We start from the raw sequence: 20608 nt of genomic DNA, 5'->3' as shown, positions 1-20608 counted from the left end.
TTGTGGCCCTGGCTGTGTGTTTGGGATCATTGTCATGCTGAAAGATCCAGCCACATCTCATCTTCAATGCCCTTACTGATGGAAGGTGATTTTCACTCAAAATCTGTCGATACATGGCCCCATTCATTCTTTCCTTTACACAGATCAGTCGTCCTGGTCCCTTTGCAGAAAAACAGCCCCAAAGCATGATGTTTCCACCCCCATGCTTCACAGTGGGTATGGTGTTTTTTGGATGCAATTCAGTATTCTTTCTCCTTCAAACACGAGAACCTGTGTTTCTACCAAAAAGTTCTATTTTGGTTTCATCTGACCATAACACATGCTCCCAGTCCTCTTCTGAATCATCCAAATGCTCTCTAGCGAACCGCAGGAGGGCCTGGATGTGTACTGGCTTCAGCAGGGGGACACGTCTGGCAGTCGAGAATTTGAGTCCCTAGTGGCGCATTGTTTTACTGATAGTAGCCTTTGTTACTGTGGTCCCAGCTCTCTGTAGGTCATTCACTAGGTCCCCCCATGTGGTTCTGGGATTTTTGCTCACCGTTCTTGTTATCATTTTAACGCCACGGGATAAGATCTTGCAGGGAGCCCCAGATCGAGGGAGATTATTGGTGGTCTTGTATGTCTTTCATTTTCTAATAATTGCTCCCACATTTGATTTCTTTACACCGAGCGTTTTACCGACTGCAGATTGTCTTCCCAGCCTGGTGCAGGTCTGCAATTTTTGTCTCTGGTGTCCTTCAACAGCTCTTTGGTCTTGGCCATAGTGGAGTTTGGCGTGTGACTGACTGATGTTGTGGACAGGTGTCTTTTATACCGATAATGAGTTAAAACAGGTGCCATTAATACAGGTAACGAGTGGAGCCTCGTTAGACCTCTTTGACAGCCAGAAATCTTGCTTGTTTGTAGGTGACCAAATACTTATTTTCCACTCTAATTTGGAAATAAATTCTTTAAAATTCAGTCAATGTGATTTTCTGTTTTTTGGGGGTTTTTTTCACATTCTGTCTCTCATGGTTGAGGTTTACCCATGTTGACAATTACAGGCCTCTTGCACAACTCGCACAATTGGTGGTTGACTAAATATCTATTTGCCCCACTGTATATTGTAGTGTCTACAAGGATAACTTCATTACAGTTTATAATGGTTTATTTGCAACCGAAAGACTTATGACAACAAAACAACAGCCTTTGCGCTCCTGGAAACTTATCGACCTCTCCCACATTCTCTTCAGACAGTTACAGTACATGATGCGTTTAAGGACAGCGTTTAAAACTCAACACTCCACACATCAACTATGTTTTCGGACTCAGCAATTGCAACTGTATGAATTGCAGTGTTGTGCAAGAACGATTGTACGAACACGTTCATATTTTGGGCGATCGTGAATTGAACGCATCATATTTCACTGTGAACGCGCTGATTCTAGCGGTTGACAGCAGCATTCGTAACCTCGTGCATGAGTTCTGGTAAAACTGCAGATATAGCCATAGGCTGGATGGGATTGTTGCGCATGGCCACATTGCGATGAAGATGTTCAAACGATATATTGTGCAGGGATAATTGTGGGAAAATTTTTACTCTTATAACCATCTTTGATGTGCCTTTTTTCTAAATCACGTGGTGAGCTGGAGTCTCTCGCAGCCGACTTTGGTCGAGAGGTGAGGCACACCCCAGATGGGTCACCAGCCAATCTCTGTGCTCTGCTCACATTCCAAAAAATCCGTAAATGTCGAGCCTCAAATATGCGGGGATTTGTTGCATGTTGTGTTGAAGTTTCCAAGGAGAGCACATTGCAACTCCTGTGCAAACTTTGCCTGTTCCCTGAGCGCACAGATAATGTGCACATGTCAACGTCTTGATTTGTATGAGAGCGAGAGCAGCTGGTGACAGGCTTCCTGCTGCCAGCCCAGACAGATGCACTAAACATAGGCTGACAGGCTTCTCTTTTCTTCCCGCTTCCCTTTCTTCTACTCTGCTCCACTTTCTATTTCCCTTCCACTCTCCATCCATCATCCTCAACACATACGTCCCTCCCTCCTGTCCTTCCCCACGTACTATATTTTCCCCGTTACCATCTGTCCTCCTCTCACCTGGGCACCCTCACCCCCCGGTCCTCCGTCCCTCTTCTTTAGCTCATGCAGCAGCAGGCGGCCATCATGGCGGCAAGCCATGGCGGTTACCTGACGCCGAGTGTGGCTGCCTTTCCCGCCACGCAGATCCACCAGATGGGGGCGCTCAACATCAACAGCCTGCCACCCACCCCCATGACCCCGGTGTCGGGTGAGTTTCATCAAGCCTTGGGTGAGCACTCTGTTTTATTCCCTTTCCTTGGGTCCCTGTGCCTGTGTGTGGTTGTGTTCTTGTTCTTCTTAAATACCAATTTTGAAATCTTATCTTTTGTTGTACAGACATTTTTCATCGCAGGGACATTTTGGCAGAATAAGATTCGGAAATGCTTAGTTGTGTGTGCACATGCAAACAGAGTAGTGCGTTTCATGGCTTTTATATTCCCATGGAGTGGTACTTCTCAAATAGTGGGACGCGCCGAGTGACGCCATTGGGTGGGGCTTGTGACCGCGGAGAACATACTTTTTTGCCATACCAGAATAAAGTGTAATTGCACAGTCTCACTTCAGTGGGTGGCAGTGGCGCTCCCATTTTCAGAGTCTGCACAATACTTTTGAACCAAACAAGAGCACTGGAGATATGAAAAGCGAAGATGAGGAAATATGACGAAGCGTATGTAGCGTTTGGCTTTTGGCTTTGACTTTTAATACAATGGGAGACGAGGAAAGACCAGTATGTTTACTGTGTCTAAAAATATTTTGCAGCGGACAGCAGGCAGCCCAATCAATTAAGACATCACTTAACGACATTACACCGCAATCACATTGATAAGCTGCTATTTTTGAGCGAAAACGTGCCTAATATTGCCAATAATCGTTCTGCTTTGTCAGTGTTACATCAGTAAACCAGCGAGCACGTTTAGCGTTAGGGGTGTGACAAAATATCGAAATGGTGATATAACGTGATACTTTGTATTTCAAAAGGTTATACAGTTGTGGTCAAAAGTTTACCTACACTTGTGAAGAACATGTCATGGCTCTCTTGAGTTTCCAGTTATTTCTACAACTCTGATTTTTCTCCGATAGAGTGATTGGAACAGATACTTCTTTGTCACAAAAAACATTCATGAAGTTTGGTTCTTTTATGACTTTATTATGGGTTAACAGAAAAAGTGATCAAATCTGCTGGGTCAAAAATATACATACAGCAACACGAATTAGCAATTTCTTGATTTGAACAATCATTGACTTGAGCTGCAGGTCCCAAGAGCAACAGGGCAAACAACTGTTTGTAAGTATAAAGTGCATGGCACTGTTTTGTCACTGCCACAATCAGGAAGAAAACGCAAGCTATCACCTGCTGCTGAGAGAAAATTGGTCAGGAGGGTGAAGATTCAATCGAGAATCACCAAAAAGCAGATCTGCCAAGAATTAGAAGCTGCTGGAACACAGGTGTCAGTGTCCACAGTCAAGCGTTTTTTGCATCTCCATGGACTGAGAGGCTGCCGTGCAAGAAGGAAGCCCTTGCTCCAAAAGCGGCACCTTAAGGCTCGACTGAAGTTTGCTGCTGATCACTTGGACGAAGATAAGACCTTCTGGAGGAAAGTTCTGTGGTCAGACGAAACAAAAATCGAGCTGTTTGGCCACAATGCCCAGCAATATGTTTGGAGGAGAAAAGGTGAGGCCTTTAACCCCAAGTACACCATGCCTACCGTCAAGCACGGTGGTGGTAGTATTTATGCTGTCGGGCTGTTTTGCTGCCAATGGAACTGGTGCTTTACAGAGAGTAAATGGGATAATGAAGAAGGAGGATTACCTTCATATTCTTCAAGATAACCTAACGTCATCAGCCCGAAGATTGGGTCTTGGGCGCAGTTGGGTGTTCCAACAGGTAAATGACCCCAAACACACATCAAAAGTGGTAATGGAATGGCTAAATCAGGCTAGAATTAAGGTTTTCGAATGGCCTTCCCAAAGTCCTGACTTAAACCCCATTGAGAACTTGTGGACAATGCTGAAGAAACAAGTCCATGTCAGAAAGGCATCAAATTTAACTGAACTGCACCAATTCTGTCAAGAAGAGTGGTCAAAGATTCAACCCGAAACTTGCCAGAAGCTTGCGGATGGCTACCAAAACCGCCTAATTGAAGTGAAAATGGCCAAGGGACATGTTACCAAATATTAGCGCTGCTGTATGTATATTTTTGACCCAGCAGATTTGATCACTTTTTTCTGTTCACCCATAATAAAGTCATAAAAGAACCAAACTTCATGAATGTTTTTTGTGACAAAGAAGTATCTGTTCCAATCACTCAGAGAAAAATCAGAGTTGTAGAAATAACTGGAAACTCAAGAGAGCCATGACATTATGTTCTTCACAAGTGTATGTACACTTTTGACCACAACTGTAGATATGCTCCTGCCAAGAATCGAGATAACGTTTTAAAAAGATGTCAATGTCGAAAAAAAATATTAAGGAACCAACAAGTTGCTACCAAAATCTTTCACCATAATAGTGTCTCAATTAACTCTAAGGCTGCATTGACGGTGCACGACGCCCAATCTATTTAGACTGGGAACGTTCGTTCATTCGAAACCAGCGCATTCACAGTCATTCTGTCCGATTTTCCGGGTATTTACAGGTCACTTGCAGTTCATTTTAGGGCATTTACAGGTCATTTCCTGTTGAGTTTGAGTCACTGCCTATTCATTTGGGTGATTCCCAGGTCGCGTCCTGTTCTGTAACTCAAAATAAACAGGAAGTAACTGAACATCCACAGGTAAATGACCTTAAATGGCCCAAAATTACCTCATTGCCTGGGATTGGCTGCCACTGACGGCCATAGATGTTCAATCCGTTTGAACTGGGAGGGTGGCAGCGAATGAACGAATGTTCATTCGCTGCCACCCTCCCAGTTCAAATGGATTGGACATCTACTAGTGATGTACTCATTCCAATTCACAGCAGAAGCTTGTTTTTCTGTTTATTAGTTGTTTGTAGAATATCCTAGAATGACTTCCTGACCAGTGTATCGATAATCGCTGTATTGCCATATCATCAGATCGTTATTGTGAGCTTTGTATCGCAAACCGTATCGTATCTAAAGTCGCTTAGTGCAAAATAACCCCACACTGTAGCAAAGGAGCTGGTACTGCCTGCAGCAAAAATAAAAATTGTCCCTCTGTCCAATGACACCATCGTTTTTGTTCTATTAATTTTTGTTTTTTTCGGTCAAATTGTTTGGCATATTGTTCTCATGAGTTAATGTTGCTAATCTATTTCAATTTAAATTCGGTATCAAATGGTCAAAACATGTACCCTGTGTATTTTTTCAGTTTAGATGTGACTTTTTTTTGCTTAAATTCAGGCAAATTGATGCACTTTTTTCTGTTACAAACAAAACAATGTTAATAAAGTTGTACTTTATTGTAAGTAGATCTAATTTACTTTTTTCCTTTTAATATTAAAAAAGGACATTATGTTATGCAGAGGTGTACTTAAAATAATTATTTTATAGTTAATGATACCATTTACAATGGGGGCAGAGGGTTGGGGGTGCAAAACGTTTACGTCTTCCTGGGGTGGTGTAACAGAAAAATAATTGAGAAGCACTGACATAGATTATATGAATGCCAAAAAGTGGCGGCAAAGTGCAGGAAAGGTACAAGTTTGAGAACATTCACGATATTCTATCTGGATTTATCTATTTACCGGTACCTAGGACAACTGTGCTGAACTTTGTTTGGATTTTATGGCTGAAACACGGACATTTATCAAGGGGCACGACACGGAAGTCAGACGAAAATGAGTGGTTGAGATTTTCTTTTTCAAATATTTACCCTTTTAAAACGTTTTTCCAATTTTTCTTTGCTTGGATCGATTATCTAACATCTAAAATGTCAGGGAAAATGCGCTAACAAAAAAAAAAAAAAAAAAGTGATAGTTATGAGGTAGATGTCAATGACCTATTTAGTTTTTTTCATTCTGACGTAATGTGTTTAAAAGTTTCAAATACGCGAGTGAATAACTTTTTAAAGTAGTTTTTATTTTTAAAACTATTAAAATTAATGAGTCCTAGCTAAAAATGATTGGTAATTCTAATAAATATAGTTACCTTCTTTTAATGACTGGGTTGAAACAAAAGCGGTTACAATGTGTCTGTAAGTGGGGGTCTCCAGGGTAAAACGGACAAATTAAAAATAGTCCTGGGGCATATTGCGCCATGAAACTGCTATGGCAGCATATAGACATATTGTTCTATCAAACACAACAGTTCATTCAAAAGACGGGGGGCAAGAGCAGAAACTGCATTTTCAGCCTTGTCTGCGTTTTCCGCCATACATATACACTCACCAGCCACTGTATTAGGTACACCATGCTAGTAACGAGTTGGACCCCCTTTTGCCTTCAGAACTGCCTCAATTCTTCGTTGCATAGATTCAACAAGGTGCTGGAAGCATTCCTCAGAGAGTTTGGTCCATATTGACATGATAGCATCACAAAGTTAGTGCAGATTTGTCGGCTGCACATCCATGATGCGAATCTCCCGTTCCACCACATCCCAAAGATGCTCTATTGGATTGAGATCTGGTGACTGTGGAGGCCATTTGAGTACAGTGAACTAATTGTCATGTTCAAGAAACCAGTCTGAGATGATTCCAGCTTTATGACATGGCGCATTATCCTGCTGAAAGTAGCCATCAGAAGTTGGGTACATTGTGGTCACAAAGGGATGGACATGGTCAGCAACAATACTCAGGTAGGCTGTGGCATTCCAACGATGCTCAATTGGTACAAGGGGCCCAAAGAGTGCCAAGAAAATATTCCCCACACCATTACACCACCACCACCAGCCTGAACCGTTGATACAAGGCAGGATGGATCCATGCTTTCATGTTGTTGACACCAAATTCTGACCCTACCATCCGAATGTCGCAGCAGAAATCGAGACTCATCAGACCAGGCAACATTTTTCCAATCTTCTATTGTCCAATTTTGATGAGCTTGTGCAAATTGTAGCCTCAGTTTCCTGTTCTTAGCTGAAAGGATTGGCACCCGGCGTGGTCTTCTTCTGCTGTAGCCCATCTGCCTCAAAGTTCAACGTACTGTGCATTCAGAGATGCTCTTCTGCCTACCTTGGTTGTAACGGGTGGTTATTTGAGTCACTGTTGCCTTTCTATCAGCTCGAACCAGTCTGGCCATTCTCCTCTGACATCAACAAGGCATTTCCGCCCACAGAACTGCCGCTCACTGGATATTTTTTCTTTTTCGGACCATTCTCTGTAAACCCTAGAGATGGTTGTGCGTGAAAATCCCTGTAGATCAGCAGTTTCTGAAATACTCAGACCAGCCCTTCTGGCACCAACAACCATGCCACGTTCAAAGTCACTCAACTCACCAACTGTGTGATGCCATCATGTCAATATGGACCAAACTCTCTGAGGAATGCTTCCAGTACCTTGTTGAACCTATGCCACGAAGAATTGATGCAGTTCTGAAGGCAAAACGGGGTCCAATCCGTTACTGGCATGGTGTACCTAATAAAGTGGCCGGTGAGTGTACATACAGTACATATATATACACATAAATAAAACCATTTGGAAATCTTAATTTGAGAAAATCTCTTACCTTATGACTGCCAGAGAAGTCCCCGACCTAAGCTGGCCACCAGTTACTTTTGCTGGTGACTATGCCTTTAGACATCTAAATGTTATATGAGGCAGACCACATTGTACTGACAGAACACGTTCTTATGACAGTTGCGCTACAAATGTAAATGAAATACATTTAACATCCGGTGACTTAATTTTTTTTAAATTTACCCATGACAATGGTTGAGTTATATTTTCTAATGTGTGAGAATTGTATGTGTTGCGTAAGGCGTGAGAATTGAGAGCCCTGACTTATGAAATTCGTAATAGGAAAACTTACAGCAAAGTGGACTAGAGAGGTTATAAGTAGATGCAGCAGAAGAAAAAAATGCCGACCCTCCCTTTCATCCAAGGACTTACAATAAACGAGGACATTTCAAATGCAGATGAAAAACACCTGCAGTGAATTAAACCTTACACGACCATGAATTACTAAAATGATGGCACTTGACCAAATTGATGCTTTTATTGTTTTGGCTGCTAAATAAAGATGATTGGTTCCACAAAAAAAAGAGGAGAAAACCCAGTATATATGTGAATGTGCAGTGAATTATTTGACAAGGGTTGAGCTTTCTCAGTTGATTAGTTTATGGCAAGTCATCATCATATTGCCGCAGTGTCGTCCTTGCAAAATATGAGTCACTTTTACAAGGGAACAACAGTTTAAGCACTGTCGAGGGAGTTGAAAATCTTTGTACTCGAGTTTTCAAACCCGATCATCCTTTTAACAGCTCGGGAACGGTGCAGAACTTCATCGGGTCGATCATATCCCTTAAATAGACAATGTCTTTGTCGATTCTTCTTGCCGTAGAATAAAATCTGGCAAGTTACCTCATCTTGTTTTTGCAGTCAGCCTGTTTAAATTCTCACTCCCAGTGAAATGATGAGCACATCAGATTTCACCAGATGAGTGGCAGAGTCATTTGTCATGTCCTTAACCATTCTCTTAAGTCCTTTGGAAACTGTCGTGTCCGTAGGCAATATCAGCGAAAAGACAGTTTGGACTCTTGTCTTAAACGTCCGACCTATTTCAACTTCAAGTTTGTTGTGCTTACAGTATCTCCAGGGGTCTGCTTTTAAATGCTGAGCACAACAAATAATCAGTTACTGTCGTCCTGTGGGTTGCTTGTCGCTTGTCTTTTTGATATCATTTGTTCTTTTTATGGAAGACAAGACTGAGCAGCTATGATTGTAATTGCCCATCTTTCTGACTTTGCCCATTCTGAGCCATGCCTGTGGACTAGTGCCTTGGCCATCTCCACTTTGTTAGGATACTTTTTGTGTTATCGTTCCTAAAGCTTGGCATTAAGGGTAGAAATTTCTCATTATAGATTTGTTGATGTGCAGTCAGGGGACATCTTGACTTTGGCAGCCTTTAGTCCAGGATTGCTGCAGTTGGGAGAGTGATTATCCCTATTACCAACCTATTCTGCCTTGTTGCTTTTGTTAAACAGTTACAAATTACTTCTACCAAAAAGTTACCTGAATGTAAGAGTAATTAGTTACTTGGCAAAGTAACTGGTGATAACTTTCATGTTTTTTTTTTTCCTCAAAAAAACAAAAACAAAACAAAAACAGGTCACACAATGTGAAGTTTTTGGGACAATTGGCCCTAGCCCAATTATTTACCCTAAACTTAACTAGACACGGGTATTGCAATAACTAGATAGTAACCTTTGCTATGTGTGAAAGTCATTTAATGTTGTGAATCAACCATTAAAGTTGTTAAAATTGCTCCCATTATTGCATTCGTTCCCTTCTATTTTCGACATGTGTAAGTTTTACATAATTTCATCGTTTAAAGATAGATTTAAGTTTTGCCGGTTTAGAAGCATTTTAGATAAAAAGTTACTTAGGTTTGCTAGGAAGGTTGTCTACAACAGAGCCTTCCTGAGAAGTCTACTGCTTTAAGATGGTGGCTGTTTACTAACGCATCTAGTTCTTTACTATACATGTTGCTAATGCTGCAGTGTCTGTCATTTGCATATGTGATATCTACCGAAGCATCATGTGGGCGTACTTTGTAGGCTATCGGCTACAGTCAGGTATTATTGGAGCCACCTAGCATAGTAGCATCGTGTTTGCAACGGCGTCACACTCCTTTGCCTCCTCCCCACTCCTGCTCTGCTCTCTCGTCTCCGTGAGTCCGTCTTTTTCAGACTTGTCACGCGTCAGTCAGCCAACATCGTAACGCATAGTAACGCACACCTTTCCATCCTCAGTAATTGTAACGGTGTTGCCAAGATAATTAATTAGATTACACACTACTGAAGAAAATAACGCCGTTATTAACAACACTGGTAACGCATTACATGTACTTATCAAAGTAGTTTTACTAAGCCATACTTTTTACTTGAGTACATTTGGGAAGAAAAAACTGTACTCTTACTCCGCTACTTTGGGCAACACAAGAGTCATTACATTTTTCCTTATTCTACATATTTTTTTTTTGCCAGTGATGCCAAGAGTAGCTGTACCAATTTCACCAATGAGACGTGGCACCAATAATCACAACTCCATTACACCAATCAGACGCAAGCCTGTTCAATAACGTGGCGTTTTTAATGAACTGTAAAAAAGGAAGTATTTGACGTAGAGCGCTGCCATCAACATGGCTCGAAAGCACAGATTTAAACCTCTCTCACAGTTTTTATTTGGCACGGAAAACTGGAGATATGATACTTTTAATTTCATAATAGTAACTATGACGGAACTATTTCCTCCACTAAAGGGCACTCATGCTCTTTGGATGAATAATGCTTCGTTTCTGTCATTTTTTTCTGTCGATGGAATTGTTTAAAAAAAAAAATGTCAGCAGTTACAATGTTACTCATTACTTGAGTATTCTTTTCACCGAATACAATTTATATGTGCACATTCTTTGGATGACTTTTACTTGAGTCACAATTCTTGAAGTAACGCTACTCTTGAGTATATTTTAGAGCTATTCTACCCACCTCTGTTCTTGTTGGGTGTCATTTAATTCTCTGTGTATTGAATTAGACACAAGTTGACAGTTGCCCTTATCTTCCTACATTGTTGTCGCACCTCTGACTGAATCGCTCAATCTTTTTGGCTAGGGGTCTACACACTGATGCGGAAATATTTGCCCACTGTTCTTTGCAAAAATGCTCTAAATCTGGAGGATTGCTAATGCATCTTCCTCTTCAGAAATCCCCACTGGTTTGGAATCAGGGCTGGACAATTCCGTACCTGGTGAAACCATTCTATTTTGTCATTTTTCTAAAAGCCTAAAGCTTTGTCTTAACTGCAAATGCTATTTGGAAGTGTTCCCATTTTTTGTCTGACTCAACCAAGGCCCCAGTTCCAAAAGAGAAAAAAAAAAAAAGCCTCGAAGCCTGATGTTCCCACCACCATACTTATTTTTCTGGTCATGGGCAGCGTTGCGATGGCAGCAAAAATACCTTTTGAAAATATGGCCAGAGTGCAACTTTCAACAATGAAGAGTTCTCAAAGGAGCAGTTTTGCAGATTTGAAATCTCTTTTGGTATAAATGTTGCCAAGGGTTGGGTGTTTTATTTTACAGGCCATTAGAAAAAGCAAAGCATGCAGCCAACAAGACACTTAGTTAAATAAAAAATATTTATTCACAACATTTAGTTGTTTTACCATGGATATATTATTTGACAAAAAGATTTCAAGGTGAACTAAGGCCAACACAACATTTCTCACTTGATAAGTAATCAAATATAACAATTTGCTCATCTTACTCATTAACATGAACAGGAGCAAACCATCAAACAATGTTGTAGTTCAACCCTACTCGATAAGTGCAAGAAAAACTTTTACAAACAATTGTAATAGCGCGGCAAGTTGGAAGAAATGACCTGTGGGTTCCCTTTCTGTTGTTGCAAGTATGCTCTTAAAATGGTCCTCTGATGTCTGTCCAACATTCAACCCTAATCAACATGAACAACATCTCACATATCTCAGAGCAGAACATTTACACCAAAACAAAACAAGTGAATACCTAAGTCATCACTTTTTAAAGGCTTTCCACCTTACCTTGCAACCCTACCCCAAAGTCCATATTTATGAAGTATACGGGATATGGTTGTCGCATGTACAGAACAGCCAGTACTCGCCAGAAATTCCTGCAGCTCCTTCAATGTTGCTGTTGGCCTCTTAACAGCCTCCTTAACCAGTTCTTTTCTCGTCTTTTCATCGATTTTAGAAGGCCGTCCAGTTCTTGGTAGTGTCACTGTCGTGCCATTTTTTCTCCATCGGACGAGTACGCTCTTGACTGTATTCCACGGTATATTTAATGCCTTGGAAATTCTTTTGTACCCGTCTCCAGACTGGTACCTTTCAACTATGAGATCTCTCTGATGCTGAGGAAGCTCTCGCCCGTGGATGTTTTTTGAAGACCGTGGCTTGTGCTGTACAGAAATACCAGGAAAAGTCTAGTAGATAATCTGAAGTTCATTTGAGGCAAATCAGAAATGTTCGCAGTTGTGCGCCGACTACTATTTAAACAGTGTGAATAATTGGTTAATTCTTAACATAGCCATTCACGCACTTATTTTAGCTTTGCCTCTCAACAAAGATTTCTAAATAGTTTGTACCCCAAGCCTGGCACTCAAATGGTTGCCGAGGCCAGTCACAAAAAACCACGACAGCACTTTAATTTCTTCCATACTTATTAATACCTTTTATCATCATCCCGTCATGTAATGAAATCCATAATTACCATTTGACACACAAAAGACTCAGTGACGCAAGAAAATGAATCTTCTGCCTGACGTTGTTCTTCTTCTAACATTTCCAGTGAAAGAGGACTCTGCTGCCCAGTGTTCTGCAACAAAGAAAAATATATTATTTGCTCATAGTAATCCATCCATAGTTACTTAATAAAATTACGAAAATGAGCATTTTCAGCCTCTAAAAGTGTAATTAAACACCTATATTGGATATATACAGTAGCATAAAAGTGTGTCTAAACGTTTGCATTGGTCTCGCCTTCAAGTGCTAGTTTTTTTTGTGTTTGATGAAATGGGACAAACAAACAAGCAAAACTTTTTTCATTCATGTCTAAGTAATGTAATACATAATTACCATTTCACATGGATAACTCTCTTCACTGTAAGAAAAGGAATCTGCTTCTGACTGGCGGTCAACATCTAAAGTTTTCCTGGTAAGAGGAAGTGGCTGCTCTGTGTTCTGAAACAAAGAAAAGTAAAATATTTAGAATGAATGCACATCCACACTACTTTAAATTTAGTACAGTAGTACAGTGGTTCTTAATCTTGCTAAACTTACCGAACCCTTCGGAATTAGATAATTAAGCTTTTTTTTTTCCTTTCAAATTCAAAACAGATATACATCTAAGCTAGCAAGCTAATAATTTAGCAAATTCCCGAAAAACTGTAGAGTCCGGAGTTAAAATGGTGACATCTTGTGGACGGATGAACAATTTATCAGTTTAGAAAGAAATCTAAAAGTAATCAACTTAAGATCAAGGGACAGAACACTCCCCACAAAGATGTCTGCCCTTAACTAACTTGTAGAAATACCACCTAAAACAGACAAGTCCAGCCCGGGGGCCAAATGCAGCCCGTGGTCAAATTTCATCCGGCCCCCAGCCTCTGTCATAAAATCAATAATGTCTGGCCCGCACAGAGACTTAATAAATTGGTCAGCAGTACTGCTACCAGCATATGAAGTAGCTTACACACTTAATGCTGCAACTCATTTACCCACTAAAAGGCAGCAGCACTCCAAGCAACATTACCCCGTGTGACCCTTTACTCCCAATTTTCTAAAATGGCGATAATCCACAAAAAAAAAAAGTTGACTGTGACGGCCGACGCTTCAAGGATAGGTGGAAATTGGACTATTTCTTCACTAAAGTACGCAACAACTGTGTCTGCCTCATTTGCAAAGAGACAGTTGCTGTTTTTAAAGAGTTGAATGTGAGGCAATATGACCAAACAAGACACGCTGACATGTACGACAAGATTACAGGGAAGATGCGCAGCGAGAAATTGAAGCAACTTGAAGCTAGTTTAGTTTCACAGAAGCAGTATTTCGCAAAAGCCCGAGAGTCGAAAGAGAACGCCACAAAGGCTAGTTGCGAGATTGTTGAAATTTAAAAAAAATAATGAAGCAAATGTGACACACAGAATGGCCTGCTAAAATTTGCTTAAATATATTGTTCTTCGTAAAGGACGTCAGCCAAGGTCGGCGCCCCACATTTTACCACACCAAATCTGGCCCCCTTTGCAAAAAGTTTGGACACCCCTGACCTAAAACAAACGATGCAATACAATAAATGCCTGCAGCATAAGACACTCTAAAACATAGGCAAAAGATTGTGTAAACGTTTTCTCCGTGAGCTTTTGAAAAATAAAAAATCTTTGTGAAAATGCACTCCTGTGGAAAGAAACTTCATCATATTCAAGTTCAAAGACTGATATTTATATACAAGTTAAAAATAGCCTTGTGAGAAATTGAAAGTTCATATAATTTAAAAAAAAAAAAAAAAAATCGAAAAGTTAAGAAATTATCTAAACTATGCAATTTTTTTCGTACCCTGCATATTAAAAGAATCTGAATCGTTTGGAACCGGGATCGGTACCATTCAAATTCAAAGGATGCCCAACCCTTGTAATCACAAATACTTATAATTTCACACCCAGATGATAATTCTCTAGCAGAGATTGATGAATCCAACAGATCACTTCCCTCACTTCCTAAAATTGCAATTGAATTTTTGTATCAGATTCGACCTGGAACAAATAACTAATGAAGTATCACAAAAAAAAAACAACATCCATGAATCCACATATCAAGTTCTTCATTGGTGGGATGGGTTATTTTTCAAACTTATCCAGTTGCACTGAAAATTTGAATTCAAGAATCATATAAGATGGTTAAACCTTATCCCTAACAATACAATTCCAAGACACAGATAAATATCCCAAATCGGTCTTTTAGCTTAGATAACCCCACTTGAAAAACAGAGGTACTTACTTCATTTCCACATTCAATGCCAGCGTTGGTTGTAATTCCAGTGTAATCAGACTTTGGTGCGGAACCTGTAAACAAGTAGATAAAAGTTTTATCAGTTCCACAGAAGAAATTTATGGACAACATGAATAAAATATTGTAGAAGCGTATAAACTTTTTTTATCTATACAGTGGTACCTCTACATACTAAGTTAATTCGTTCCGGGACCTTGTTTGTAAGTCGAAATGGTCGTATGTCGAGCAGGATTTTCCCATAAGAATACATTATAATTTGATTCATTCGTTCCACAGCCCGAAAACCTACACTAAATGCTTAATAAATACTGCTGTTACTATTGCAAATAGCAATTACACAGAGAACAACAAATTAATTGTAAAAATCGGAATAATGAAATAATAGTAACACCTGTAATAATTTAACGAATCTGTTTATAATGTTGCGGATGTGTTTTGCGTTGTGTGGCTGAGTAAGAGAGGTGCATTAGAGTTTTTACTTTTACTTTTCATTGTTTGTTGTTGGCGAACAGTAGGCATGTTGTGTTGCACAAATTAAATGAGCAAAAAACCTGACAAAGCTTGTAATTTTTCTGGCTAGTTACCACAATAATAATTGTCACTTCAATTTATAAACACTGGCGAACGGAGGTCGGAGGACTGTCAAGATCGTAGACATTCTACGGCCGTATTGTTGAGCCAGTTCACGGACACGCAAACCACGCTCATATTTTTCTCTCCTTTCCATCTTCATTTCCTTAGTAAGCATCACTTTTTTCCTTTTTTACCACCTTCACTAACATTCTTGGAACCCATGCTGATTTCTCGCACAAAAAAATCAGTTTTGCGGGAAAACAAAGAAACTGTGCCGCTGTCGTAAATCGTCGTATTTCAAGCATGTCGTCGGATGTAGAAACAAATGGTGAGTCAAATTTTACGTCAAAAGATCGTGTGTCAAAGCGATTGCATGTCGAGGTACCACTGTACGTCTTTACTTTTAATACACACCAACCTCTGCTCATCTACAGTGATATGAAAAGGTTTGGGCACCCCTGACAATTTTCGTTAATTTATAAATCATTGGGCGTTTGGATCTGAAGTTTATACACTTATCCAATAAACCTAGTTCAATTCTGAATGTTTCAGAATTTTTTTTCAATAAGCCATGTACAGTGTATCACAAAAGTGAGTACACCCCTCGCATTTCTGCAGATATTTTAGTATATCTTTTCATGGGACAGCACTGACAAAATGACACTTTGACACAATGAAAAGTAGTCTATGTGCAGCTTATATAATGGAGTTGATTTATTTTCCCCTCAAAATAACTCAAAACATAGCCATTAATATCTAAACCCCTGGCAACAATGGTGAGTACACCCTTTAGAAACTACATCCCTAAATATCCAAATTGAGTACTGCTTGTCATTTTCCCTTCAAAATGTCATGCGACTCGTTAGTGTTTCTAGGTCCAGGTGTGCATAGGGAGCAGGTGTGTCCAAATTTGTAGTGTAGCTCTCACACTCTCTCATACTGGTCACTGAAAGTTCCAACATGGCAAAGAGCTCTCTGAGGATCTTAAAAGATGTATTGTTGCGCTACATGAAGATGGCCAAGGCTACAAGAAGATTGCCAACACCCTGAAAATGAGCTGCAGCACAGTGGCTAAGATCATCCAGGGTCCACTCAGAACAGGCCTTAGGTTGGTCGTCCAAAGAACCTGAGCACACGCACTGAGTGTCACATCCAAATGCTTTCTTTGAAAGATCGTCACAGGAGTGCTGTCAGCCTGTTAGTGCTCAGACCATACGCCGCACTCAACATCAAATTGGTGTGCATGGCTGAAGACATGTCAACAAAGCACATGTATTACTGGAACCATGTCCATTGGTCTGATGAGACAAAGATTAATTTGTTTGCTTCCGATGGTGTCAAACATGTGTGGCGGCGACCAGGTGAGGGGTACAAAGATAAGTGTGTCATGCCTACAGTCAAGCATGGTGGTGGGAATGTCATGGTCTTGGGCTGCATGAGTGCTGCAGGTATTGAAGAGTCACATTCCATTGAAGGAAACATGAACTCCAACATGTACTGTGAAATACTGCGGCAGAGCATGATCCCCTCCCTCCAGAAACTGGGTCGCAGGGCAGTGTTCCAGCATGACAATGACCCCAAACACACCTCCAAGATGACCACTGCTTTACTGAAGAGGTTGAGGGTAAAGGTGATGGACTGGCCAAGCATGTCTCCAGACTTAAACACAATAGAACATCTTTGGGGGATCCTCAAGCGGAAAGGGGAAGTGCGCAAAGTCTCAAATATCCGGCAGCTCCGCAACGTCGTCATGGAGGAGTGGAAAAACATTCCAGTGGCAACCTGTGAAGCTCTGGTCAACTCCATGCCCAGGAGAGTAAAGGCAGTTCTGGATAATAGTGGTGGCCACACATAATATTGACAGTTGACATGTTGTATGTTAATATTGACAACTTTCACTAAGGGGTGTACTCATTTTTGTTGCCAGGGGTTAAGTTATTAATGGCTATATTTTTAGTTATTTTGAGGGGAAAATAAATTAACTCTATTATATAAACTGCACAAAGACTACTTTTCATTGTGTCAAAGTGTCATTTTGTCAGTGTTGTCCCAAGAAAAGATATACTTAAATACCTGCAGAAATGCGAGGGGTGTACTCACTTTTGTGATACACTGTATCAAGGTGCTGAGGTATGCATCACTACACCCTTTAATTACGTGCGGTTACATCCATGCAATGTGTGAATTCAAGTCTCTGCAGATTCGGGATTAACCACATATTGGGCAGGAAAAGACCCCCCCCCCAAATATCTCTTGGCAGTTGATCAAACCACAAACGACACAGGCAAAAAGTATACATCGAGTGTCACAGTAGACATTAAAGGAACACACTGCAAAGTTTTGTCCCACTTTAAACATTTCTAGCATTTGTTGTCCGTGTGACATATTGGCTTACCTTTCGATTGTTCATTATCTGTGTCAGAAGAGTGTGACGTTGGAGCAATGGGGCTATATGCTTGCGATTCTTCACAGTGGTGGTGACCAGGCGCTTCCTCCTTTTTGATGTCAGGGCACTCAGAGTCCTGCTGCTCAGGAAATATATTTTTACTGACGTCTGCAGGACAAGATGACAAAAATAAACAGTTTGGAAAAGTCAAGTAGTCACTTTGATGTGCATTACTGTTGATCGTTACGCACATAAAACATGTAGCAAGCACATTGGTAATGCATTATATTGTAATAGTATGTATAACATGAATTATGCATTTTGACTACTGGGTTTTTATTTTATAAAGTCCTTTACTCATTCAACTCTAGACGTCCAATCTATTTTGACTGGGAGGGAAATGACATTGACATCAATCTTTGTCTATGGCAGCAACGAGTTAAATTCTACTTTTTTAAAATTACGAATATAGTCACTTTTTCGAGGGTTAAGTTTCATTGTACACACATTCCTGTGTTAATAGTATGAATGATTAACTCGAGTAATTCGAATAGGAAAAAAAGCTTCGAATCAAAATTTGCTGCTTCGAGTATTCGTTTAATTAAGAGTGGCGTTGCAATGGTTTGTTTTGAAAGTGTTTGCATTTTGTTTTATTGATTTGGGTGGATACACTGCCCTCTAGTGGCAACGGTGACTACGTCATAACTCATTTAACATGGCTGAATCGAGCTAAGTTTTTGTTTGAGCCATTTTTTTTTTTTTTTTAAATACATTCATAATTTAGTTTATCGGTATATTTAGACTTTTTTTGTGGGGGTATGCGTTTGAACGATTTGTTAAGAGTATTGTAAAAAAAAAAAGTTGGCATTTTATAGCATTTAAGATAGCGGACTTTTGCTATCAGGTGTTTTATTTTTAAATGATAGTGCAATTCTGCAACGTTTGAAGAAACCCTCGGGAATTTTTTTGTATTCGCATTTAATGCTCTTTTAAAAGTGCAATGTTAGCAAGTCTTTGTTTTAAATTGCCTAAAATTCTGCAACGCATTAATTGTTCCTAATCCGATTACTAGATTATATAAACTAATTGATAATTGACTACCATAATAATCGTTAACTGCAGCCCTAGTTTACACATATATATACATACATATACATGTGTACGCTGTACATACATATACATTATAGTACTCTTATGAAAATCATTCTCATTTATTTGAGTCAAAGTTTCTGTGCATTACAATCCTACCGATCTCATTACATTATTGATATATGCCTTAACCTGCCTTTTTAGAGAAGAGGAGCTATCAGAGACCAACCTGCTCTATGCGAGCCCACTCGAGGAGTCTTGAAAACAGCATCTAACGTCAATAGTTGCCCTTCGTCGTCCACTTTAAATCGGCAGATCTCCTCTTCGTACTCCTCCTTCACACTGATTGCACACATTGTCATAGGATATCCACAACACTAGATCTCTGCTTATCGCGACGTGATAACAACCGCGTCTCCTTGTTCACAGCTTGGAAGCTAAGCTAAGCTATCCTGTCCAGTAAAGCTGCACCGACAGCGGTTACCTGGGCACGTAGATCAAATAAACGATGTTGTAGTCCCCTAAAACACTGTTAAGACGTGCTGTGTCGAAGCTCCAGCACGTGCAGTAATCATTTCTGAAGAAATATTAGGCGAAGCGGGTCGCTCCGCTACGGAGCGCGCATCAAGGCCTGATTCATTTTTGGGCAGACGCTGGAAACGATGACGTCAGAAGGCTCGCTGTCTCGCTGCATTACGTGACTGATTCAAGGACTTGTTTCGTACAGGGGCGTCAAATTCATATTGGTGGGGAGGGGGGTACATACCCACGAGGGCCGATCCAGTATATTTGTGGCAAGGGCGTCTCAACATTGGTAGGGACGATATAACAGCATAACCTGCATGAACACTTTTTGCTGGGGACGGGACATTTATAAAACCAAACAGACGGAGTGAACGGGGTCAGGGCTACATTTCCCACCAATATGAACCGAATTAATTGATAGGCTAAATGATCAATGCAAAAAAATCTGTATTGACTTATAGACCCTACTCACCTACGTCACAAAATGACGTGTCGCTGTATCCGGCCGCCATATTGTCCGTATTTTTTAGACTTATTCTCATTGTTTTCAATTAGTCGTGCAAGTTACAGAGCAATTCATGGAAGCCCCGGTGTTATCTGACGCTGTAAACTCATTGGATGCGTTGCATAAAAGGCGTTATGTGGAAAAGCTTCAGTTTATCCATTCGCCAGATCCATATTTGATGCCTAAATCGATGTTTTTCGACCCGCTATCTTTGCCGTCTTTGCCTGACATCTGCTAGCTACCCTGATATTTACAACTATCTTGTCCACACAAAATCAGCCTATTCTCACGAAAGTTTGAAAACTTTTAAGAGCTTGGAGGCTTATAAATACTTCGTTGCTGGTTGGGTGAAACGGGTCCTCGTCCACGAAAATTCGGCAGGAATCTATCTTGTGCTCGGGAAGGTGAGTTACGAATATTTCAATTCAAAATCTTTTGTTCTTGCTAACATCCACTGTCAAGTCTAATGTATTTCATGTCATTTGTCAATGGAGCTAGGGCTTTTAATGTTTATATAGTTTAGCGATAGCACTCTCACTACATACATATATAATATGTAATAAATATGAAGTGCGATAGCACTACTCCAGATTGTCCCTAGTTGAATTTATTTTTTGGCTTTTGACCTCAATAGTGAAATTGTAAATTAATTGTGTGACAACTGTCTTATTATCCCCTTATATTTATATATTTTCAGGTAGTTCATTCACAACGTCTGAGTGTATGTTGTCGGCGATTAGCCTAGCAATGATCTTAATTGTGGTTGTCAGCCCAAAACCCTCTAAATATATATTAAATGCATCTTA

General features: G+C 40.2%; 2 protein-coding genes across 9 annotated transcripts in view; one reads left to right on the top strand and one right to left on the bottom strand.

Moving 5' to 3' along the window:
* celf5a (cugbp, Elav-like family member 5a) overlaps nucleotides 1–20608 on the top strand; it is a 700629-nt gene that overhangs the window by 608540 nt on the left and 71481 nt on the right. For 5 of the 8 annotated variants that reach the window (XM_057840946.1, XM_057840947.1, XM_057840944.1 and 2 more), the window contains exon 8: nucleotides 2134–2302. In XM_057840946.1, the coding sequence (XP_057696929.1) occupies nucleotides 2134–2302 (169 nt within the window). The remainder of the gene's footprint in view (nucleotides 1–2133; nucleotides 2303–20608) is intronic. The other 3 variants (XM_057840951.1, XM_057840950.1, XM_057840949.1) reach the window with 2 other exon arrangements.
* LOC130918837 (uncharacterized) lies at nucleotides 11304–19466 on the bottom strand. The gene is made up of 6 exons (XM_057840952.1): nucleotides 19002–19466; nucleotides 17693–17851; nucleotides 14713–14777; nucleotides 12796–12900; nucleotides 12431–12535; nucleotides 11304–12119 (listed from the first exon to the last, which is right to left on the bottom strand). The coding sequence occupies exons 1-6, from the start codon at nucleotides 19132–19134 to the stop codon at nucleotides 11742–11744; spliced, it is 945 nt and encodes a 314-aa protein (XP_057696935.1). The 5' UTR covers nucleotides 19135–19466; the 3' UTR covers nucleotides 11304–11741.

The sequence above is a fragment of the Corythoichthys intestinalis genome, chromosome 7 (assembly GCF_030265065.1).
Source record: "Corythoichthys intestinalis isolate RoL2023-P3 chromosome 7, ASM3026506v1, whole genome shotgun sequence".
NCBI lineage: Eukaryota > Metazoa > Chordata > Actinopteri > Syngnathiformes > Syngnathidae > Corythoichthys > Corythoichthys intestinalis.
The sequence above is the reverse complement of the archived record's forward strand: the minus strand, read 5'-3'. Positions and strand labels throughout refer to the sequence as shown.

Coding starts and splice junctions, on each gene's coding strand:
- LOC130918837 (XM_057840952.1), bottom strand. CDS start 19,134: ATGACAATGTGTGCAATCAGTGTGAAGGAGGAGTACGAAGAGGAGATC. Junction 14,778..17,692: donor AGATAATGAACAATCGAAAG/GTAAGCCAATAT, acceptor ACTTGTTTACAG/GTTCCGCACCAAAGTCTGAT. Junction 12,120..12,430: donor AGTCTTTTGTGTGTCAAATG/GTAATTATGGAT, acceptor ATTTCTGTACAG/CACAAGCCACGGTCTTCAAA.